Genomic DNA, 24,681 nt, shown 5'->3' with positions numbered 1-24,681 from the left:
TCCCACCATTTTTCCTCTGGGACAGCTTTATTGAGCTATAATTCAGTCATCACATAGTGTTCAGTGTATTCACAGCTGTGCAACCATCACCGCCACATCTCCAGAAGAAACCCCAATCCCCCTCCCACCCTCACTCCATCCCTAGGCAACCATGGATTTACTTTCTGTCTCTAAGGATTTGCCTATCCTGGACATTTCATAGAAATGGTATCATGTAATATGTCATCTTTTGACTGGCTTCATTCACTTAGCTAGCTGCCGTAGCATGGACCTGTATTTTAATCCTTGTTACTGCCAAATCGGATCCCACTGTGTAGATAACCCACATTCTATTTGATGGGCTGTGTTGTCTCAACAGGAATTCTCTACGTTATCTCTAGGTTCTAATAACACTGCAGTGGCTACACAGAACGCAGACCAAAATCGGGGGAAAGGGTTTATTACGGAAGTTAACAGACTGTACCGCAAGTGAGGAAGGTTCAGGACAGAGCGGTTCATCTGGACATGTTACAAAGTTCCTTTGGGCTACTAATAGATGTCCACAGGGCGTGCCACTCCACTGACAGCCTCAACTCAAAGGCATTCCGCTTAAGCTCTGCGGGTCTGCAAACTGAGCTTGAATTAAGTACTGAGGGACACCACGCTCCAGTAAACCTAAACTCGAAGCTACTCAGTTGAATTCCAGCGATCAGCAAGCCCAGCTCCCCTCCCAGAGGCGCCCACTCCATAAGCCAGCCTCCTGCTCCAAAGTACAGCTTTACTTGTTCTGTGGGCTGGGAAGTCCACCACTCTGTCTCATGCTCTGGCTCCCAGTTCTGCTGCTGCTGCTTCTATGATGTTCTAGCTGTCTTCTAGATCCAAGAGGTTCACTGCTCAGAAGACCCAGGATCTAGAGCAGCGGTCCTCAAACTACAGCCCATGGGCCACATGTGGCCTGTCGAGGACATTTATCCAGCCCGCTGGGTGTTTTTGCCGCTGCTGCCTGTCCTGCTTAGCAATCGGTGTGCATAGGAATTTGTTCATAGTTTTTTTTAAACTACAGTCCGGCCCTCCAACGGTCTGAGGGACAGTGAGCTGGCCCCGTTTAAAAAGTTGGAGGACCCCTGGTCTAGAGGGTGCCCTCCACTCCTGGCTCTTGCTGGCAGTGAGTGCTCCTCTCCTGCTTCTCAGAGTGCTCATTTTATATGCAAAGCACGTTGGCATCCAGTGAATGCAGGTGAATCCTATCGGTATCTCCCCCTCCCACCCCCGCCACTTACCAGATCCATGCAGGGAAAGGGCCTTTGGTAGGAGTTGGAGACTTTGGCTAGAAGAGGAAAACTCACTGCCATCGAGTGGATTCCAACTCAGAGTGAGCCTGCAAGACAGGCTAGAACCGCCCCTGTGGGTTTCTGAGGCTGGAACTGTCCATAAGAACGGAATGCTCTCTCTGTCTCCTGTGGGAACAGCTGGTGGTGTCAAACCGCCGCTGACCTTGTGGGTAGGAGCCAAATATAATCAGGACTCCTCATTAGCTATCAGAGTCATATTAAAGAATTCACTGCCCCTGCGTGGGCATTTACTTACATCGCTCCTACTTTGGGGCACTTTTAAATGAGTTGCCAAGATTCTTCCTGTAGATGTTTTCCCGTGGGCATGTTTTCCAAGGAGTGGACGTGAAGAATCCTGTGGTTGCTAAGTTTCACTCTATCCTTTAGGACGTACTATTCTGTTTTCCAAAGTAGCTGGGCCCTTTTACATTCCTACACCAGCAGCGGGTGAGGGTTCTAATTTCTCCACGCTCTTGTCAGCACTTGTGACTGACCCTTTTATAAATATCTTAGTTGTGTATCAAGTATCATCTCATTATGGTTCTGCTTGTATTCATTGATGACAAATGATACCGAGTATCTTTTAATGTATTTGTCAACCATCTGTATATTTTGGCCCAATTTTTCTTTAAAACTGTAAATATCACTGGACAGGGACACTACTTGAATTCAACTCTAACTTATTAGCCAAACGACTTTGGACAATTCACTTCACTACTGGCTTCCAGTTTCTTATCTGTAATGGGGAAACAGTACTGCTAAGCAGCTCACCGTGCTTCCAACGAGCCATGGCGGTGCTCTAGTGAGTGTCTGCTCCACTGCTAACAAAGAGGCTGGCAGTTTGAGCTCATCGGCTGTTCTGTGGGGAAATGGTGTGGCAGTCTTCTTCAGTAAAGACTCCAAAACCCAACCCAAACTCACTGCCATCCATGGAGTCGGTGCTGACTCATGGCAACCTTTCAGGGCAGGGTAGAACTGTCCCTGCGGGTTCCTGAGACTAACTCTTTACGGGAGCCGTAAGTCGGGTCTTTCTCCTGCAGAACAGCTGGTGGGGTTGAACTGCTGACCTTCCAGTTAGCAGCCCAGTGCATAACCACTATACCCCCAGAGCCTTGGAAACCACACGGGACTGCTGGACTCTGAGTCCGAATTCACTACACAGTGACAGGTTTGGGAATTGGGGTTTGTTTTCTAGGGCTGCCGCAAAAAAACTTACCACAAGGTGCGTGGCTTAATGTAACAGAAATTTCTTCTCTCACAGTTCTGGGGGCCACAAGTCCAAACTCAACGAGTCAGCAGGGTTGGTCCCTTGGCTTGTAGACCCCTCGATTCAGTCTCTGCCTCCACCTGTACATAGCCCTCTCTCCTCACCTGAGGGGTCTGTGTCACAGACCTCCCTCTACCTTTTTCTTAATAAGGACGCCGCTGTGGATTTAGGGCCTCCCCTAAACTCAGAGTGACCTCCTCTAGGGATCCTTAACTACAAAGATCGGCAACGACTCTTTTTCCAAGCAAGGTCCATCCACGAGTTTACAGGGTTAAGACTCGGGCATAGTTTGTGAGAGCCGTCATCTAACCCAGAACCTAACAGAGGGTGTGAAAATTATGATGAGGCACGTAAAGAACTTAGCACACAATTGAGCACACCGTATATAAAAGCTTTCAGGGCAAATAAAACCTCTTAATTATGAACAACAGACGGCTTATTAACACTTGGCAGTGCACACAGCCTTCAAAACCACCCCGTCCTATTAGGGGACAGCCTAGGTCACCGAAGGGAGGACGGAGAAGTTGGAGACGGAAACATGGAAGGAGCGCAAGAGGAAGGGGAGAAAACCAACAAAACCCTAAGTGACCAGCAATCCCACTCGCCTCCCACTCTTGTTCCAGGAGCCAATTGCCAGAGGCCAGCCCTGAGCCACTTCCTCCACCGGCCAGTCATGATGTAAGGCCCTGTATTAAAGCCATTTCTGTTCCACATAGCTAGGGCAGGTTTTCATTTCTGCTGCTGAACCCCCAAAGAGGAAAGAATTAGAAGCCATCTGAGTCACAGCTGTCATAACTACGGCCTCACTCAGGGCTCGGTACGCACCATTCGGTGACCAGTAAGTGAAGTGAGCCAAATAGGGAGAATGAGAAATTTAATGGACGAACAGGTTATTTGGGACAACTGCTCAGCTAGGTGAAGGAGGAGCCCTGGGAAAAGATGAAAAAGCGGGGCGCATTGACTCGCCAACCAAGCTTTCCCACTGCCCGTGCAAGACCCAGCAGCACCGCGCAGACACCCACATGAGACTATCTTTCATTTCATTGTTGCCAACACACCGGGATTCTGGGTTCTGGGGAACGCTGCTTTCTTGCATTTAATTGTTGAAGTTGTGAGACAGTGAAAAGGCCTCCACTTTGCTTCTTGGCAGATACACAGCTCACGGTGGGAAGACAAGGAGAGTCAATGGCACCGAATTAAAAATAAAGGCAGGCTGTTCTGACAGAGTCCAAATTACCTAGTGCTCCAGGCAGGAAAATAAAGAGCCACTTTTCAGAGAAATCCTATTTCCCATTCAATTCGGGGAGTGTACGCCAGGCCAAGGACACCCTTACGGTCTTATACAGCTGCTGTGAGGGGGCAGCACACAGTCGGGCAAAGAAAAGATAGTTCAGGCTTCCGTGTTCCTTGCCATGTTCCTGTCCTGCAAAAGGAGACTGCAGAGGCACTACTGCCTCTGACTCTTCAACGTGGGACCAGACTACAGCAAGAGGCACCTTCCTGGCATTCCATTTCCAAATCCCTCTCTTCCTCTGGTACATTTCACAGCCAAAATTGCAGAATTCTTCCCCAAGCCTCGGAAGGATGAGAGTGGCACAGGGTTGGGCTGCCTAGTCCATTCTGGGTTCCTCGTCATCGGCTCGGCTGCCTTGAAACTGCTGGTCCTCTCTCGCATTATCACTGAGCACAACCACTCCCAGAACGCTCCTCCCTCGCGTCAGCTCACCCACAGAGCACAACTGCGAGTGTCTGCGGTCGAGCCGCCTGCTACACCCTAAGCTCCGGACGGATCGTTCAAGTACGCTGCTCAGCAGAGCACTATTACACGAACGACAGGCTGGAAACCACCTGGCCGTCTACCCAGATGGGAATGGTTCATTAAATAAGTTACATGTGTTTGATGGAATATTGTACTGTCATTAAAAACTACGTGCACAAAGAAGCTAAGCTTCACAACTGCTGCTAAACAGAAACCAAGCAGGGCCCAGAGTTGTACCGACGATGTAAGCTCAGTGATGTTTATGAAAATATGAAGAATGAACATTGGGATAAAAATAGGCCAACGTTTTCATGCTAGGATTATAAATAATCTCTCTTCTTTTTCAGCATAAAAAATGTGCTGAAAAAACTCAACTTATACTCAAGTATATACGGTAAATAGAAATTCTCTATAAGCAACCACTGTTACTAGTTGGGCTATTGCTTTCTATTACTTAAGTAAGAATAAAAATTCATAAATATCCTTAGTGTCTACTGCCTATAGATTTTTAGAATCTTTAAAAGAATAAAAAATGTTGCTTAAATATAAGAAGAGGGTGTGGTGCTACCTAATGAGTCAAAATCATAAGGACAATGTGATTAAAACACACTATATAAAGACTTATTTCCCACTGCTTTACACCCTGTCAATTTTATGCCACATTATGTATGCTATTTGATAAAAATGACTATGCCATTGTGTCCCCAACTGTATCTCAGAATAATATATATTACAGTGAAATCATTATGGAACTTTTCCCCTCCTCCTGTTTCATCTAAACTCTGGGTAATGTAGTTTATCTAGTGCTGCTGCACAGAAATACCGTAAAACGGTGACTTCGTCAAATTGATTTTCTCAGTTTAGGAAACTGGAAGCCCAAACACAGGGTGTCGGCTCTAGGGAAAGATTCTCTCTCTCTCTCTCTCTCTCTCTCTCTCTCTCTCTCTCTCTCTCTCTCTCTCTCTCTCTCTCTCTGTGGCCTCTGGAGGAAGGCCCTTATCGTTTGTGAACTTCTGCTCCTGGGCAATGTTCATGTGGTTTGGCAGCTTCTTAGCTGGCTTGTTTAATCTCTCTTATATCTCGAGAGTCTGAATTAAAGCACACCCTTTAATAAAGCACACCCTATACTAATAATGTCGCATAACAAAGAAGGTCTGTCCTCAAGTGGGATTATAACCACGGGCAGAAGGGTTAACATTTATAACACATTCCGGTGGTAACGTAGGTAATGGATTAATGAATATGTAGTTATATTAGCTCCAAAATTTAAACTGAATTTCTAACTCTGCTCCTTCCGAGGTCAGATAGCCCAAGTACTTATTAAACAATTTCCCTTTAAACAACTTGACTCCTGCCTTCTCTGCGCTTTGCACAGGGTGACGGCAGCGGCCTGGAGCGGCAGGACCCCAAGGCCCCCCACCAACACGGGTGAGTGTCTTTCCCAGCTGGAGGGCGGGGCGGGAGCAGAAGTGCCTCTATACACAGTGTCACCAGGAGGTGTGAAAGGAAGAGCCACAGACCCAAGGCCTTTGAAAGGGCAGGCAAGGGAGATTAGTTTGCTGGTATTTTTGTTTTTGTTATTTTAACTATCTCTTTATTTCATTTCCTGGAATAATCTTTCCTAAAAATGTACCTCCACCCTTCCCTGGAACCAAGAGGGTGATGGATTAATTACTAATTATTAGTATCATTAGTCTCATGACCCCACCTAAATCCAGTGTTTGCAAAAATACTCTCAATATGAAGTGTCCATTTAATACTTAAAAATAATCCGGAATCACTAGCTAAGGCAGACAAGGAGGGCCCAAGCAGGTTGAAGATGTAACAGCCAGGATCCAGCCGGAGGCTTGAAGGCTGTACTTCCTTGACAGTAGTCCTCCAGGCTCCTGGGGTCCCAGTCCTTGGCACAGACTAAGAGGAGATGGCTGCGGCCCGGTGACGGTCAAGTGAACCAGTTCACCCAGTCAGGACCATCACAGAGGTGAACACTGGCCACCTGACACACTGCCTGCCCTGAAAACACCTTAGTCTAGGGCAGGAGGAGGTGGCGGGGTTGACGAGGTAGAGTAACTACTCGAGAGCGAGTCAGCAACGACAGTCCAGAGCGCACACAGCTCGCTCACATGCCCCAAGTCACAGGAGTGTGAGTCTCAGCGCCCTACCCTGCTCTCTGGGTTAAGAAAATCACTTCAAGTTAACTGTAGTACCTTCTTTGTAGAACTAAATGAGATGTGCATGGCGCTAAATATTTTAGATGCACTGGCTTATACAAATACAAACTGAAAAACCAAACCCTCTGTCGATGCGTCGATTCTAACACACAGAGTGACTCTGTGTGCAGGGTTCCGAGACTGTAGCCCTTTCTGAGAGCAGACAGCCTCAGCTTCTTCCCTAGGAGCAACTGTTGGTTTTGAACCACCAACCTGACAGTTCGAAGCCCATCACAGCAAGTATTAGTCCTACTAGCAGGTAGTGTTAATAGTGAAGATGATGTTCGAGCATAACCAAGGAGCATTTGAGGTTACTGAAGAATCAGAGGAAACTTCCGTTTCTGTGTCTGTCTTTCTTCTTCACTATGTTCCCTGCCTTTCCCTCCCTGTGGATGTCCTGTTCCATGAATCATGCGAATTATATCAGGTGCTCTGTGTCTCCTGGTGAATTTCCACACAGACATTATTGAGCAGACAGAGATTGTGGCAGGCCTGCAAGGCAGACTCTGAAGTCAGAGAAGACAGTCAGTGCACCCTGCTTGCAGCCTTCTCACCACCCCAGCACATGCAACTATGGGGCCAAGAGTCTCCACTACTGGAGAGCCTGAGCCAGGAGCTCACCTTGACCCTAGCTCTCCGTGACACCGCCATGTGCTCGCTTCTTTGGGTTCAGTTTACTTGTCTACAGAATCAAGCATGGAACTAGCCCGCCTTTGCTGGGCCAAGGAGCTCACAGAGCTTTCATGTTAAGTTCATCTGCCTGCATCTCTGCAGACCGGTGCTGGCCTCCTGCCTGGATCTGGGTCTCGGGCCTAACCATCACCCAGCTCTCGGTGCTGGCATTAAGGGAAAAGAAGGTGTCACTGGTTTCCATTTTCATAGCATGTTTGTCAGCCCTGGAGGAGCCTCTCTATACAAAGACACTGCCTTTTGCCAGTCAAAAGTAAAAAACCAGCAACCAATCTTGCAGAGACAATGGCTTCAAGGAGGTACTGCAACGGACATCCGGAAAAGGGAGATTAAATTTAAATTGAGAGAGGGAAGATTAACTTTATGGGCAGAAATATGACAAGGGTAATATACTAAGCCAAATACAAGTCGAGGGACTCTGTGCTGAGTTCTGCGCTTTTTGAATTGAGAAAACCTCAAGTGCTGGTAATTAGACCTGCATCTGATCATCACCGCTTAATACATGGGCAATGTTTTCTAAACACTTCCAGATTCAAGGTGGCACTTAATTCCCACACACACCAAACATTTCTCTACACCCTAATCCAATGAGGAAAGGGGTGCAAGAAGGCTAAGCAACTTGCTCAAGATAGCACCGCTGGCGAGTGCAGTGCTGGCAGGGAGCCCGGAACAGAGCCCAAATCCAGTGGTCTTTCCAAGCGTGTGCACGCCTTCCCTCTCCCGGCCAAAAGAGAGACGAGGAGCGAGCTTATATTCAGCGTGGCTTCATTTATGTGAGTAAGCCATCACATTCTCCAAGTCGAGAAGAAGCCAAATATGCACATTTATAAGTAAAGTCCCCAAACACAAAACTAAGTGTCCTTGGATGACATTAGGGTATGTCCCTGAGACACAGCTTCTCTTGCTACAACAGGGGCTCTCAACCAGGGCACTTTTTCCCCTGCCGGGGTATTTGGCAATGCCTGGAGACATTCTTGATGGGTTACATAGTGGTGGGGTGGGCTGCTCATCACAGGGACAGCAGATAGAAACAATCAGCTGTCCCACGGGAGAAAGATGTGGCGTTCTGCTCATAAGATTTACAGCTTACAAATCTGGCTAGACCAGAGGATGTACACTGGTACAGATAGGAACTGGAAACACAGGGAATCCAGGACGGATGATCTCTTCAGGACCAGTGGTGTGAGTGGTGATTGTGGGAGGGTGGGGTGGAAAGGGGGAACCGATTACAGGGATCTATATATAACCTCCTCCCTGGGGCACGGACAACAGAAAAGTGGATGAAGGGAGACGTCGGACAGTGTAAGAGATGACAAAATTGAAGGAGATGAATGGGCTTCGGAGTGAGTGTAGCAGTTAAAAACCTCTCTTTTTTGGGGGGGGGGAACCCGCATATCTAGCTGTTTGGGAACGCATTTTTCTTTCTTGAAATTCAGATACAAGACTGCTACAGTCACATCACAATATTCAGTGGTGACGTTTTGTTTGTTAACTGTCATTCCCATTCCTTTTCGTTAGAATAAAGTTGTATTTCAAATATCTAAGAAAGAAGACTCGTCCTTTGTTCATAAAAATTTTTAAAGCACTAGGGCAGGAGTTTATGTTCACCTACTAAGGAATTTTTCTCCCATTAGAAGCCTGTTAATTCGTATGCTTATTTCGTACATTTGGGAAATCACAAACTGGCTGCCTGTGACAAAAGATTTTATATAACAAATAAAGTGTGAGTATCGCCAGTGCAGTTAAACTAATGTCCATTCAAAAAAAGATATGACAAAATAATAATTTATAAATTATCAAGGGTTCATGAGGGAGTGGGGAGGGAGGGGAAAAAATGAGCTGAGGCCAGGGGCTAAAGTGGAGAGTGGATGTTTTGAGGATGATGAGGGCAATGAATGCACAAATGTGCTTTACACAATTGATGTATGCATGGATTGCGATACGAGTTCTATGAGCTCTAATAAAATGATTTTTTTAAAAACAAAAAGAAGATTTACAGCCTTTGAAGCCCACAGGGGTGGTTCTATTCTGTCCCGTGTCTACTGGATGGCAGTGAGTTTGGGACATCTGGTGGGCAGAAGCCAAAAAGGTTGCTATCATCCTTCCCAGAGGGCAGGCCCCATCACAGAGAACTTTCTGGCTGGTCCAAAACAGATGATAAGTGCATCACTTTCCATCTTAGTAAGTCTATGTGGCCCGAGGACGGACAGTCTTTGCTTTGCCAAGAACAAAGCTCTATGCAAACATGAGGTGTAGTCAACATTCTAGACTTGGCTTGGTTCCAGCACTAATTTCCTGAGTGATCCTGGGCAAGTCACTTCATTTCTTGGTGTCCCATTTCCCTACTGAAAAACAAGAGAGGGGAAAATGTGTATGACATTTTGTAACAGAACGATTGTCAGACAGTCTTGCTCCTGATAATGGTCTAGGCTTCCATCTAAAATGCAAACACTTGGAGCTGAGAGAGTTGGCGTTTTTAACAGATACCCCAGGGCGATCCCATGTAGGTAGCTAGCACATTGCAGTTAGAGTATCATGAGAACGCAAAAAAACAAAGACATGGGTAGCTCTTCCTAAGCAGATTTTGTGAGTTGGGGGTGGTGTCATCAGCACCCAGTATTAGCCCAGAGGTCTCCTCACCTGTGAGGGAAACTACAGCAGACGCTGAAGGGAGCGCTGCCTTCTCTACTGCTGAGAGGACCTGCCAGGAATAGGTGAGACCACAGAAACTGTCTTTTCACCCCAATCACAAACACCCCGAAGAGGGTGGGAGGTGGTAGGACTCAGGACACTATGGTGAATGCATTAGCCAGCAAGGAGCATAGCCACTCCCGAATCCTAAGGGACCCACGGAGCTAGACACGGACAAGCCCACGCACATGTAGCAAGAGGGCATACTTAGACATTGGTCCCTTATTAACTTATCTGGGAGGAACTGTCTACATTCAAGGGGAAACTGGCAGAAATGCGACCACAGAGATCCAAGCCTGCAGCAGGTAACACAGAGGGCCAAGAAGGGCTGGGTCTTCCCTGGGGGCATCTGCTACTTGGCCCATCTTCCCACCCAGTCCAATCTTTTATCATTCACGCATGGCCCAGTCTCACACATCATCTTACCAGCCTCCAAGAGTTTGAGAAAAACAATGCATCTAGACTCAGGCTAATGAACCAAATAAAAATTAATGCACGTCTCTTTTCTTCTTTTTAAAAATCTAAACTAAGCCCCATCTGGTCAAGGGACCACTTACCAGCCAGAATGATACACCTAGAGCACACATAAAACAGTGCTGGGTGCATCAACGTCAAGTCAATATCACACAAGAAAGTTTGCTGTAAGTTGTCAGCCCTCCTGTTCCCCACAAGGATGTGGTGCAACCTACTGCCACAGAGATCACTGGTGTCTAATACACCGCTCCTCATAAAAAGAAATTGCTGATCAGATACGGCAGGTAAAAAAATAAAATAAAAAGATACAGCAGGTACAACTCACTCCCCTTCAGCTGGGATGATCAGTGACCATTAGTGAGCTTGCTTGTAGCATGCTTTTTAAATGACAGTGCCTAAGCTCCAGCCCAGTCCAAATAAATCTTAGCATCTCAGAGTTGCGTCCCTCATCCTCAACCCAACCCACGCCACCCACGGATTTGTAACATGATGCTATTTCCTGGACTAAGGAAGATGCTCGCTGGAGCCGCTGGCCTTGGTTCCAGCTCCAGCTTGCTAAGCAAAAAGTAGCAATGGCATGCAGGACCAAAGCGAGGCATCTCTTCTTACAAGAATGTGGACCTTCTGAGCAGGTAAAACTTGGAGCACAAACAGTTCGTATCACTAAGGCCCTAGCTGCAGGTCCTGAGAGGGGAGGGCAGGTCACTGGAGGAGGTCAACAGGGCTGGGAGGCACCCAGATACTCTCTCACCGGTATTGTCAGCACTCAATTCCCAGGCCGTTTCCTGGGCCACTTTCTCCATCTTGCTGGCCAATTGCCAGGAAGCCTTTAAATGCCTAAGGAAGGAACCCAAGGGCCTCTTGCTGCCCGTGTCATAGCTTCCTTCCAAATGCACATCCTACTGCTCCACACGCTAATAAAGCTGTCCGCTCCCAACAAAGGATGCTGGCAGAAAGGTGGCCGAGGCTGTTCAAGTAAAGGGCACGGCTGTGGCGTGGTGACAAGGTGGAGGCCCCAAGGTGGGACCCCAGCTTCCCTTGCTGAAGACAGCCACTTTCCAGGCACGAGAATGCTCTCAGACGCATGCCTGGCTGTGTCCCCCCACTTGGCTGATGCACTTGGGACTGAAACACAATTAATCCCAGCTCCAGCCCCATTCCCAACCCCCCCCCCCAGCCCTGCTCCCAGAGAATGAATCTGACAGACCCACAGTCTCAATGGAAGGGCACCGCTCTGAATGCTAATTGCTCCCACGAGTTCCGCAGCGGGCAGAGGCAAGGCTGGGAGGCTGGGAGGCTGGCTCTCCTTTGCGGAAACCCTACCTGGCATTATCAGAAGCAACTCGCCCTCCTAGTCGAGACGCCAGTAGCCAGAGACCCTCAAGTTTCCTCCAGGGTAACATAGGGCTTGAGGCCAGCCGGGGTGGTCAGGGAGTGGGAGCAGAGGGGAACAGGCTACCTGCAGCTGGTGCTCAACTCTGCTCCACTGAGGGGAACGGGCCACCGGTCAGGTTTAAAATGCAGGAGATGAGATTTAGGTTAGATCCACAGACAAACTTCCTGACGGAGAGGGAAGCGCTGTAAAGGCTGACCCATGACTTAAATTTCACTGTGAGCCACAAGAGGTGGATTGTCCTGTGGGCAGGAAGCAGGCCTCCAGGAGGCAGCCTTCCGTGTACAATGGCCAGACGCAGGGACCTTGTCCAGGGGAGCCCTTCATCTCCCACCAGAGCCACAGCTTTGGGGTGTTTTTTAAATCATTAGGTGAAGAGAATGGACGGCGAAGCTCTACTAATACACATTTCCCAAAGTGCTCATTTTTTGTCAAAAGAATCCCAGCTCCAGAAATCAAAGAAAATAGCCAGATAGCCTAGGAGGAAAGTGAATGCATTCAAAATGTCTACCAATTGGATGGGTAATGATTGAGAAAACTCAGTCTCGTGCACACTACGCACTATTATCTAGCAAAGGAGGTCCTGATGAAACACTTAATCACTTGGGCAGCGCACACGCTGTATAATGCCAAGTGGACAGAGCACATTAAGTGATGCCGTTGCCAAAAAAATCCAATTTATCCATACACTTCAGAAAAGATACAGAAAAGAGAGATGCAAAGAAATAAGGGTGTGGTAATCAATTCTGAGTGTAGAAAAGTGGTTCTCTTTCCTTTTTTGGCATTTTCTAAATATTCAAAAATAAGGACATTGCCTTAGTAATCAGAAAATGTAGACTTTAAAAAAAAAGAACAGTCTGTTTTAGGATGCACCTCAGTGTCAATCTACTTCACCAGCGCAGCCTTTATTCCCAGAAAGCAAAATGGGTGACCCTCAATCTAGAACTTGGCAACAGTGTCATTTCCAGGAGGGCCCAGCGTACTCTTGGCAGCCACCTGGACACCTCCCCGTCACCATTTCCTGCTGGGAAGCACAGGCTCTTCTCCTTAAGAGATTCCTGGAGCACTCGCTCCACGGGCCAACCCTTCCCCTCAAATCCAATCACAACGTGCCTACGTGAGTCTGAAAAGAGGGAGAAGTGTGGACTCCTGCGAAGAAGTGGGATCTATGGATTAACCCGGAAAAGCATTGAGCTGCCAAAATGCGTCAACCACTGTCTACTACATACATGCAGGAACTGAGCAGGACACTTTCAGGTGCTTTGCCGAAGGAGCAATCACTCCCCGTTACAGATGAAGAAACGAGAGGCTCCAGAGCACTAGTCAGCTTGCCTCGCTGCACGGACACGGCCAGGAAGTGGCAGGCAGGGACTAAATGCTGGTCTTCTGACTCCAGGTCAGGAAAGCCTTTCTCCAAGGCCACCCCTAGCATTCATGTTTTTTGCAGAGCATGTGGTGCAGACCACGCCTCTCCTTTACAACTCACCCTCCGCGCCATGAGACTGGCCACTTCACTGGTCTGGCTCACTTTCTACCTCCACCCCTAGCCATGAACGCAAATACGCTCAGTCTGGTGGCTACCTCAATGGTGAACCATAGCCAAATCTGCCCTTCCCACCCCACCACACACACAACTCACTGATGATTAAGGATGAGGTTGGCCCAGCTCGCTGGGGGTCACTAACAAGGTGCTTTCTGGGTGTCAGATTCCAAGGGATATGAGAGGCCCTACAGTTCACAGCAAAGGCACATCCTTCAGGAACTCCTTCTGCACACAGGATCTCTGAAGCAGGCAGGTGTCTTGTCCACTTCACAGATGGGTAAACCGAGAGTCGGCTGACTGTTCTAAGCCTAGTGAGAAGCAAAGCTGATACTAGAACTCAGGTCCTCAGATTCTGGCCCAGTGGTCTTCCTACTAGAGGGAAACATGCCAAGAACTTGGGTCCTGCAGCCAGGAAATCGGGATTCAAATCTCACCACCATTACTTACAGGTGGTATAGCCTGGACCAGTTCCTGTAGGTAAATCTCATTTCCGTCCATTGTAATATGCGGATGAAAATAATAACATCCTGCAACAGTTAGATGAGCTAGTGGATGCACGAGAGCTTAGGCAGTGCCTGGGACGCTGCTAGCTCTACCTGCCTGAAGGGAAAGCAACAGGACTCTTCTGTGTTATGCAAGCCCCACACGCTGGGATCTGAAAACGGGGCCCTGCACCACCTTAGTGGGACCGGCTTTCTCATTTGCTGGCCCTGGCCAGTAGTCTCCATCTAGTTTTCAGATCTGATGAAATGACTTTACCCCTATTCTCTCTGCCATCAAAGCTCTTCCATGCCTGCCCTCCTCCACACCCTCTTACTCCAGCTTGTCTTCCAGGCGCACCTCGGGTCAGCTTATGTGGGAAGTCCTCAGTACTTCCATATTGTTGTTATTAGGAGCCATAAAGTCGGTCCCATCTCATAGCAACTCTACGTACAATGAAAGGAAACCATGGCTGACCAGGCACCATTTTCAAAACCTTTGTTAGGTGTGACTAATTGCTGCGGTCACTGTGTCAGTGCATCTCACTGAGGGTCCTCCGCCTTGTCGCCGACCCTCTACTGTACACAGCACGGTGTCCTTCTCCAGGGACTGGTCTCTCCTGATCAGAGCCACGATGGCATGATGGTTAAGCTGCTACCCACAAGGTCCACAATTTGAAACCACCAGCCGCTTTGTGGAAGAAAGATGAAGCTTTCCACTCCTGGGGAGAGTTAGTATTGAAAACCCATAGGGGCAGTTCTAGCCTGGCCTACTGGGTCACTGGGAGTCAGAGTGGACTCACTGGCAGAGGGGAGGGAGGTCTCTCCTGATAACATGGCCAAAGTGTGTAAGATAAAATTTGGCCATCTTTGCTTCTCATGAGCATTCTGGACATACTTCTTCCAAGACAGATTTCTTTGTTCTTCTGGCAGTCCGCAATGCCTCCAATATTCTTTGCCAGCAACATAATTCAAATGCTTGAATTCTTCTCTAGTCTTCCATATTCATGGTTCAACTTTTGCATGTAAATGAGGCAACTGAAAATACTGTGGCATAAGTCACGCCCACCTTAGACCTCAAAGTGACCCCCTGGTTCTGCAGTACTGAAAAGAGGTCTTGTGCACCAACTTTGCCCCCTGCCATACTGGGAGCATTCCCACAAACACCCGGACTGGTAGCCATACAAGGGTGCTCAACACTATTACCCACATGAACTTTTACTGGCCTGTCCTCCCATCTCACTGGGAGCCACCTGGAGGCAGGGCCATGCTAGATTCAATGTTTCTCCTCAGCACCTATCGGTTCTAATTTCCTCTTGCTGCTGTAACAAACCATCACACAATCAATGGCTGGGAACAACACCAAGGTCAGCGGTTGGAAATCGGCTTCGCCGAGCTGGAATGTCAAGGGTCAGCAGGGCTTCGTTCCTCTGGGAGGCTCCAGAGAGGCCATCTCTCACCTTTCCCAGCGTCCAGGCCGAGGCTCTCTGACTGTGTGACATTGCCAGTTCCAGCTCCGCACGCTGGCCTCCTGCTTCCCTCATCTAAGAACCCTTGCAATTACAGTGGACACGTGAGATAATCCAAGGAACATTTCCCATCTCAAGATCCTTAATTTAATCACAGCTGCAAAGTACCTTTCACTATGTAAGGTAGCATTCCCTGGTTAGGACACGGACCTGCAGTTTGGGGCCCAGGCAATGCAGCAGCTGGTGTGTAGCAGATGGATAGTGACTGTCTTGTGCAGAGACCAAGCCCACTAAAGTAGTAGAACCTTCTAGGCTGGCTTAGAAGGTCATCAATGCTTAGATCCCATGCTCTAGTCCCAAATTTCCCAGACTTGAAGGGGGCTGCTTCAAAAAGTCGGTGGTGGGCGAAACTGAATGAAAAGATAATGGAATCTTTGCAGGGCCTTTTGGAAGCCCCTTCATATGGCTGGAAGGGTTGCCTGAAAGTCACCCCTCTCTCCATAACCTGCAAAGGGGCCTCTTGCCAGCACCCAGCGCATTTCTTCAACTACCCTGGGGTGGTCCACACTTTCACCTCTGTGCCCCACTGTGGGTGAATTTCCATTCCTGGATTCTCTACACTTGAAGTATGGAGGGATGAGTCAATCTCCAACAGCATCCGGTCATTGCCCTTTAAAGCAAGTGGCAGGCACAGTCAACGTCTTCTTGGAGCTCGCAGACCACGCGGCGTCATCACAATGTGAACAGAAGCCAAATGGCAGCAGGAGAGGGTTTTGCTGCTCACCAGCATGAGTCAGTTTGATAAATGCCGACAGCACATTCTTTGAAAATCTCTCAAAATCAAGCCTTAAATTAGCAGGCTATGGCAGCAACCTAGCAACCTAACTACATCCATTTCCACTTGAGCTTGGAACCTGAACACGAAGGGGTCAGATCCCGACAGGAGTCAGAAGGCAGGAAGAAAGGTTAACTCTAACTTCTTGTAGAATGCTACAGGTGACTGGGAGGGGTGGTGAAGGGAGTGCCAGCTGGGATCTGAACCAAGTGCCCACCCACCCTTCACCCCCATATGCCCATGGAGTCTAATGCACAGGTAAAATTCCTGAAAACTAAAACCAAGTTTGCTACCACTGAGTTGATTCCAATGCATAGCAACCCTATACAGCAAAAGTAGAACTGCCTTTATGGCCTTCTAAGGCTGTAAACCTTTACAAGAGTAGAAAGCCTCATCTTTCTCCTGAGGAGCAAGCAGCCAGTGGGTTTGAACTACTAACCTAGTGGTTAGCAGTGCAAGGTGTAAAATGCCTCCAAAAAAACGCCAAACTCACTGCCATCGGACAATGCCGGCTCATAGGAATCCTATAGAACTGCCCCTGTGAGTTCCAGAGACTATAACTCTTCAAAGGAGTAGAAAGCTCTATCTTTCTCCCACAGAGTGACCGGTGGTTTCTAACTGCCAACCTTGCTGCTTGCCCAATGCATAACCACTATACCACCAGGGCTCCCGGTAAAATGCCTAGGAGGTAGTAAATTCTCACTAGTGGTTGACTCCCTTCTCTCTGCCCAAGAGAATAAAGCAGAGCAGGGCAAGAAATCCTCGTGGAGTAGGCAAGTGCCCTAATGTTAGAGACCCCCGGGGGTGCAGTGGCTACTCTCAGAAAGTCAGCTGTTGAACCCACCAGCTGCTCTGGGAGAACGTTGAGGCGGTGTGCTCCTGTAAAGATTTACAGCCTTGGAAACCCTATGGAGTTCTACTCTGTCCTACTGGGTCACTATGAGTCAAAACTGGCTCAATGGCAGTGGGTTGGATTTGGCTGTTGCCCGCATATTATTCACACATCATTCATATGCTGCTTCCATGAACCTGTAACCTGGACTTAGGCATATTTTTCTTGTGCACATACTCCAGTCTAGTCCTCAGTGAAAGACAGGACTGGGGTCATGATAGTGGGGTGGTGAGGAAGCCTTAAGGAACCAGAGGAATATTGTGTTTCATGGGTGCTATACTACACCCTGGTTGACTCATCCCTTCCTTGTGACCTTTCTGTGAGATGTCTCATTGGCTATAGATGGGTTTTGGGCCTCTGCTTCGAAACCCCTTGTTAACAATATGGTTTTGTTTGTTTGCTTCTTTTGGGTCTTCAAGCATTTTTTTCTTTAAGTAGCCCACACTGACTTTCATCCTATCTTAAGCAATAAGAGCTGCAAATTAGGTTTGGTATTCTAGCTAACTTTCTTTTCAAACACATGTGAAAACACACACACATACACAAGTAGAGGGTTATTAAAATATTAAACAAACTTACTGCTATGGAGTCAATTCTGACTCATCGGGACCCTACAGGGTGGAGCCGAACTACCCCTGTGGATTTCAGAGGCTGTAACTCCTACGGGACTAGAAAGCCTCTTCTTTCTCTGCTGACCTTGTAGTTCACAACCCACTAAGCCACTAGGCTCCTAAAGTAAAAAATACTCACCCTTATATTATTCCATATCCTTTTATACTTTGGGAAACCCTAAGGTAAACCTAATTTCTGCTCCTGGCTCAACCATCACTGTTGTTAATGCCCAGGCCACTGCCTTTTCTGAGACTCAGTTGCTCCACTTACCAAAATGAAGAGGATGGTCTAGACGACTTTTCTACTTCTTTCCAGTTTGGATCTCCTGAGATTTATGATCAAGTGGCCCGAATCAGTCAAGAATGTGAGCAGAGCACCTTAGCAAGATCTTGAGTAACTTTCCCTACCATTAAATCAGTCATCTTAAACCCAGAAACAAAGAATTAATCAGAGAATGATCCGGAGGCATGTGCCTTACTTTCCTGTCTCAAAAGAGTGACATTTATTATATCAACAGCTTTTTCAAAAGAGAGGGGACATGGGTTTGCAATGGCAGAGAACTGGTTTAGAACTTCGGCCTGGGTGGTGGTTAGTTTTCCCACCTTAGGCAAGCAACTTAATGCCTTAGTTCTTGCCATTAGAACATGGGTAATGCTTTTTCAAAAGGTTGCTTGGAGATTAAGTGTGACTAATATATAAAACACCTGGAGCAGTTACTCAGAATTACTCTCAAGCCTTGTACTAATTGGCTGAGTGTATATCTATCTCCTCTACTTAAGTAGAAACTCTCTGAGGGCAGGAATGGCTTGCTCGCCTTTCTCTCCCCTACAGTGCTTCATAGGACAGTGTTTCACATATATTAAAGGACTTGACCTGAATTTGCACAGATTCAACACTCAGAGAAAGGCTGCCTGCTCCCCAGGAGGAACTTGTAAAAATAGCAGGCAACTCTCCCCTAAGGAAACTGCTCCCTGGTTGTGGTGTCAGCAGCTCATGAGCAGCCATGCAAGGTGCACTGAGTGATCTCTCCACATCTAGAGCAACGAAGGGTGAGGAAAATTGGCCCAATGGACTAATGAACCATCCAAACATCAGCTTCCATGACCCTGAGATCAGAATTAGATGGTGGCCAACTACCATTACCAACTGTTCTGAAAAGGATCACATTAAAACAAGAAAAATGTAGAATAAACTCAAAATCATTAAAAAAAAATAAAAGACTTACTGGCTGGGTAGAAACTGAAGAAACCCCAGACAATGGTCCTTAGTCACCCTCCTGGTCTAGAAAGAAAGGCTCAACTTTCTGCCAAACAAGCAGATCTATAAAGGAGACAATAACGCTAGACAGGTATACACACTTTAGAATAATCCATCGTTTGAGATCAAAGAACAGTATTTACCCAAGGACTAAGTTCAGAGGGCTCAGGGAAGATGTGGCATAGAAATAGGAAGCCCAAGGAAGGAGTGGGATCGGTGAGGTTACACTGTGGGACTGCAGCCAGTGACATGAAACAAAATGTGCATGAATTGCTGAGTGGAAACCCAATTTTTTTTGTACTCCTTCACTCAATCCACAATAGAAAGGTTTTGGGAAAAGCATTTTCAAGTGTCTGCCAATATTTTTTAAGTTTCCTCTTCCTGAAAAAAACAATAAAGTCCCAGAAATCCACTAAAACGTAAACGACAGTGGCCTGTGGTGCCTGTACCATACCCACCCCCCTTTTTCTTCCTAATACTCTGAACACATCACAGGAAAAAAACTATTTACATTATTATCACAAAGATAAATAAGCCTGCCCGCCTTTGCATCAGAAAGTCCAATCTCGAACCATTAACCATTACTAAAGCGGCTCTATAGCCTTGAAAGTGTCAGCTTGCTTTAAAACAGGAGGACCATTCCCGCTCCGAGCACATCGTGAGTCAGGGTGCCCAAGCCCAAGCCATGGAAACCTGACCCTGCTGCTGGGGAGATCCCTGAGATGTCCTAAGGATGCTGGAAGCCCCTCCCCATCCCACCCCACCCCCACAGATCTCTACTCTTTTATCAGTGTTTCCTTATCAGAAAAATACACAGTAACCCACAACGTTGCAGCCTTTATAAACATGCTACAAAAGTAATTATGGTGAATTTTGGGCTACGATAACAATTCTCTGTTAAGCTTCGAGACTTTAATTCTCGCAGGGGGTTTTATTTGTTTCTCCTGTGAAATACACACATTTAAAACTTCACACCTTAGGGCTCACTGGCAGATCCTTTGGAGCAAAGAAGAGATTAAGAAAACAGCCAGCAAGACTATCAGAGTCTGCTCTAGACCAAACATCTCTGCTCAAAGTAGCACGAATCAACTCAGCAGACTCTTTCTTAAAAGGTACCCGCAGAGGGTTACCACCCGCATCAATGACATGGAATGTCACAGACAAGAAGGTGCTATGCCCATAAGTCTGACAGTCTAGGGACGAGGGGGGCAGAGGGGCCAAGAGAGGGGCACAAGAATACCAAACTGAGAAACATGAACCTTTTACGAATCTTACGGACTTATGGCCAGACTTAGCCTGGGACGTCAGAAGAGGGTCTAGGGAAAGTCAGTGTACAAACATATTTATAGAAACTTCCTACTCAGGGGCACCGAAGACGCCTTCAGGTGCACGACTGCCACAGGGAAATCAGCCACCCAGTGACAGCAGGCCCAATGCCTCATCTGTGAAGGGGGCAGTCGTGACAGTTGTGAAGTGGTGTGTGAATGAGAAAGTACTACACAGAAGCACTCGGAACAGTGGCTGGCACTTAGGATACTGCCAAGAATGATTTACATGCCGCATTACAGTTTCCAGTTTGATCATAAGAATCACTGTGTGGCTACTGTCACCGGACACTGGCTCACATGGAGGACAGGGCTTGTGAAGAGTCACACAGCTAAAACGGGCCAAGGGGGTCTCTTAGCACTAGCACCCCACAATCCTGGCTGGACCCAAGATGGTTTGGTGTTAGCAGGACCAGTGGTCTGATCCCTTTCCACCTCCATTGTGCTGCAGGCCTGCCACCGGGGACTCAGTCTCCAGGTAACCGGAGGCCAGAAACCACATGCAACATGAAAGGCAGAAGAAACCCTTCCAGGGCAGCCCTGCACAGTCTCTGGGGTCAGCACTCGATGGCATTTCTGGCGCTATTTTCTCCACAAGGATCCGTTCGCTCCCTTGCAAACACGCTCGGTGCCATCGAGTGGCTCCGACTCGGAACGAGCCCACAGGGCAGACAGCACAGAAATGCCCCCCAGGGTGTCTGAGGCTGCCGATCTTTACAGAATTAGACTGCCACATCTTTCTCCCTGGTGAGTTCAAACCTGAGCTTTTGGTTAGCGGCACTGGGACACCAGGGCTCCTTCTAGCTACTTACATTTTTTAAAAAGCCTACCAATTAATAATAAGCACTGTGTCAAATCCTTCCTATCTCCCATACAATGCTCACACAGGGGCAGGGAGGGGCAACGTTATCCCTACTGCACAGGAACACTGAGGCTCAAAGAGGGCCCAAGGTGCAAAGCTAGGAAATGACAAAGGCTGAATTTTCTCCTCCGAGAAAGCGCCACATACCTTCGGCCTCCGTGAAAGCCTCCTTCCTCCGTATCCACGGGATAAGGCCTGGAATATTTCAGCTTTCCCCTCGCTGGAAATAACACACTCCCCAGGAAGGAACGTTCCCAAGCTGCCACTGTCTTTCACCTATTTCCCCCCTTAAGCTCATCTGATTCAGAACAGACTGTCACAGCAGCTCTCCCTCAGCCTGGGTGCTTTCTCCTGCCACCTGCCCCAGGTGGAAACTCCTGCCAGGTAACAGCAACCGCCGAGCCCAGGAGCTGGTGCACAGGGATGCTGGCGTCACCACAGCCTGAGCTACCCAAGGTGGACACACTGAGAACAGCACACATGGGGCAATCAGCAGGCAAGCTCTGCTCGGTCTCTAACCACCCACCACTGTGAACTGACACGCTCCCACTCACCCCACAGTTCCACAGCCTCTCTGACATCTGTCCTATTTGTCCCACCACCCCCTGACACTCTCACTCACCTCACTGGGTCCCCATAGGCCTCACGTCACAGACAGCCTTGAGTAGCTTCCCTAGGCAGTAGCCAAGCTATTATCAATGAATATTCAGCCATGACCCACAGGCCCTGAGATGAGCAGGCACTAGAAAAGCCTTGGGCAAACTTCCCATAATAGAAAACTTCTTTGTAATAAGTCGGTCATCTCAGCTCTGCCAGTGTTTTTTAAATCTAACTGCTTGGAGCACTGCTGGAGAAGGTGGCACTAACAGCAGGCTTGATGGGCAAGAGGTGTCTCAGAGGGGACATACCTCAAGCTCAGGTGGAAGGACAGGTAGCACTGAAGGAGCTAAGCCCTCCTTTGCTTATTTGCTCCTTGCAAAGAAGACGGGGCTGTTGTCTGGTTGGAGAGGAGAGTAGCACAGCCTAGGCCGACCAGGATGGAGTAGCCGGTGAACCCTGCAAACTGTCACTGACTCACCGCCATCAAGTCACAGCACCCTGTCTCAGAGTATGCCTCTGATATGTGCTGTACAACCCTCAACCTGTTCCCCACACACCTCATCCCCATGAGCTGGTCCCCACTGCCACCCCTGCCCCTCTGTAAGCCCAGCCTTCTTGCTCTCCCCACACTGTCAAATCTTAACGAGTGTATCTCCCTTTTCACCACGTTTATTCGACAAACCCTTTAGTTAGCAAAATTGGGTTCTCCATCCTGACCTAGCCAAAAGAAAACAGCTTCCCAGGCTTTAAGGCAGTGGTTCTCAACCTTCCTAATGCCAGGACCCTTTAATACATCCTTATGTTGTGGTGACCCCGCAACCATATTTTTGTTGCTACTTCATCACTGTGAAAAAGGGTTGTTCGACACCACCACCAACCCCCAAAGGGTCACGACCCACAGATTGAGAAACACTGCTCTAAGGTCTCTTAGGCTCCAGCTGGGCAAAAATCTCACCTGGCCGGCCTGGCCTGCCTCCATCCCACCTGGCCATGACTCATTCCCATCCACAATCCTCCATCGAAAGGCTGGCTCCACTCATCAGAAATACCCCAGCTACTGGGGGCAAGCCTCCAGGGCCCTAACGAGAGGAGGGAAACTGAAACTGCCTGAGGAAGAGGCAGAAACTTTACTCTCCCTTAGTTCTTCCACACCTTGACCCCCTCCTTCCTCTCAATGCTGAGTGAGTAAGGAGCCAGGTTAGGTGACACCTGGCAGATACCACCGCCTCTGTGGGCAGGCCCACAGAAGGAAATGGGGGGTGGGGGTGGGGAAGGGGCACTTGTTGAGCTTGTGCATTGGGCAGGGACAAAGCAGGGAAGTCTTCTGTCTCTGCCCACTGAGAGGTGTCAGTCTCAGAAATCAGAACGCAAGGACAGAGAGGTGGTCTACGAAGGCAGTGGTGGGGAGGCACCAATCCGACTGGCTCAAAGTAGATAAAAACTGAGGCATGCTCCCTTCCTGCCTTCCAAAGGAGACAGGCTGTCCTACAGACAGGAAAGGGGGAATCCCGCGGAGTGCCTGCATCCCCCCAGGAAACAGGCTGCAACCCTGGGCGTACAGCCAGACTGCCAAAACCAAAATAGGACGCAGGGGACACCCTGCAACCCACCGATCTCATTTCCTGATTCCTTCTCGCCAGCCCAGACACATTAATAATTAACTTGCTCACCCCGGAGCTCGCCGGCGTTGCCTTAAAAGATGAGTAATGGCCCGGTCGTCGTGCCCCCCCCCCACCAACCCCCACCCCGGGCCCCACGCCTGTGGGCTCGGAGCTGGGACCGGCTCCCGGAACAAAGCCTCTGCATTCCTTGGGGAAGGTGTGTCTGAAACCAGACCTGTCACTCGCAGACGCCGGCCCCTCGCCTCTCCCCGGCCGGCTCCCGCCGGGCAAGTGTGGGTGGGGAGGGTGCAGAGGCGGGAGCCCGGCGTGCCGGGCCGGCGTTACGGGGAGCTGGCCTCTGCTCACCACCGTGCGCCCCCACCCCCTGCACCGCTGCCCCCACAGACTGCACGCCCCCGGGGGCTGGGGGGGGGGGAGCGGCCATAGCAAATTTGGAGAAGCCGCCCTGGCTAGATAATCCGGTGACCACGAAAGCAGTTGCACTTGGAGCCCTGATTCTTAAAACAAGCAGGCAGCTCCCCGGGTGCCCTTGTCCAGGAGTAACCCAACCCCCGGCGCCAGCTCAGGGAATTCTCTCCCTGAAACTCCAGGGACCAGCTGCGGCTCCCTCGCCCATGCTCGCCAGGGGAGGACCTGGCTTCCGTCACGCCCGCGCCCAGACACAAAAGCACCCCATCAGCAACCCACACACTCCGCGCCCTGCCGGTCGGTCACACGGCCCCCCGAAAGTTCCGGCGCGCGCACACACCTGCAGGCCCCCCGCGGCGGCCCCCGCCAGCCCCCGAGCGCGGCGGGGCACGCGTCCCCCGGCTGGCAGCGCCGCGGCTCCATGCGCCCTCTCCGCGTGGCGAGTCCCGGTGGCCACCGGTCAACGGCGCCGGGCGGCAGAGCGCGCCCCGGCCTCAGCAGCGCGCCCACGGCGCATCGCGCACCCTCCTCGCCCCCGACTGGGCCTTCCAGAAGAGCCCACACCCACTTGACATCAGCGCCGACCAAAGCACGTGGCGCGGGGCCAGACAGCCGACCCCCGAGCGCGTCCCGGATGCCACCGCTCCGCCAGGACGGCGGGTCCCAGCGCCGCACATTCCTCTCCTTGCAGAGGGCGCTGCGTGCAGAGAGGGGGCGGGCGAGGCAGGGGCGGGGAGCGGGGGCGGACCTGCTGCCGCCCAGCGCCGCTGCTGGGCGCCCGGCCAGCCACCCGCAGACCGACTGCTGGTGCCGCAAGCGCAGGTCCACTGCGAAGATCAAGCTGCAGGCGACCTGCGTTGCTGCCCGCTCCCGCCAAGGAGCCCCCCCCCCCCCCCCCGAGAGCCCTGACCTTGAATTCTCTGCCTCGGAAAAGAGCCTCCTGCCTAACTGTCTCCACACTAGTGTCCCGAGGCGAATTCTGC

General features: G+C 49.5%; 1 protein-coding gene across 6 annotated transcripts in view; it reads right to left on the bottom strand.

Annotated features, from left to right (window-relative positions):
• PLEKHA7 (pleckstrin homology domain containing A7) overlaps positions 1-24,260 on the bottom strand; it is a 143,459-nt gene extending 119,199 nt beyond the window's left edge. For all 6 annotated transcript variants that reach the window (XM_075546012.1, XM_075546008.1, XM_075546013.1 and 3 more), the window contains exon 1: positions 24,039-24,260. In XM_075546012.1, coding sequence (XP_075402127.1) covers positions 24,039-24,121 — 83 coding nt within the window. In that variant the 5' untranslated portion in view covers positions 24,122-24,260. The remainder of the gene's footprint in view (positions 1-24,038) is intronic.
• Between the last annotated feature and the right edge of the window lie 421 nt (positions 24,261-24,681).

This window comes from Tenrec ecaudatus, chromosome 4, assembly GCF_050624435.1.
Source record: "Tenrec ecaudatus isolate mTenEca1 chromosome 4, mTenEca1.hap1, whole genome shotgun sequence".
NCBI lineage: Eukaryota > Metazoa > Chordata > Mammalia > Afrosoricida > Tenrecidae > Tenrec > Tenrec ecaudatus.
Note: the sequence above shows the minus strand (reverse complement) of the source record. Positions and strands in the feature narration are given on the sequence as shown.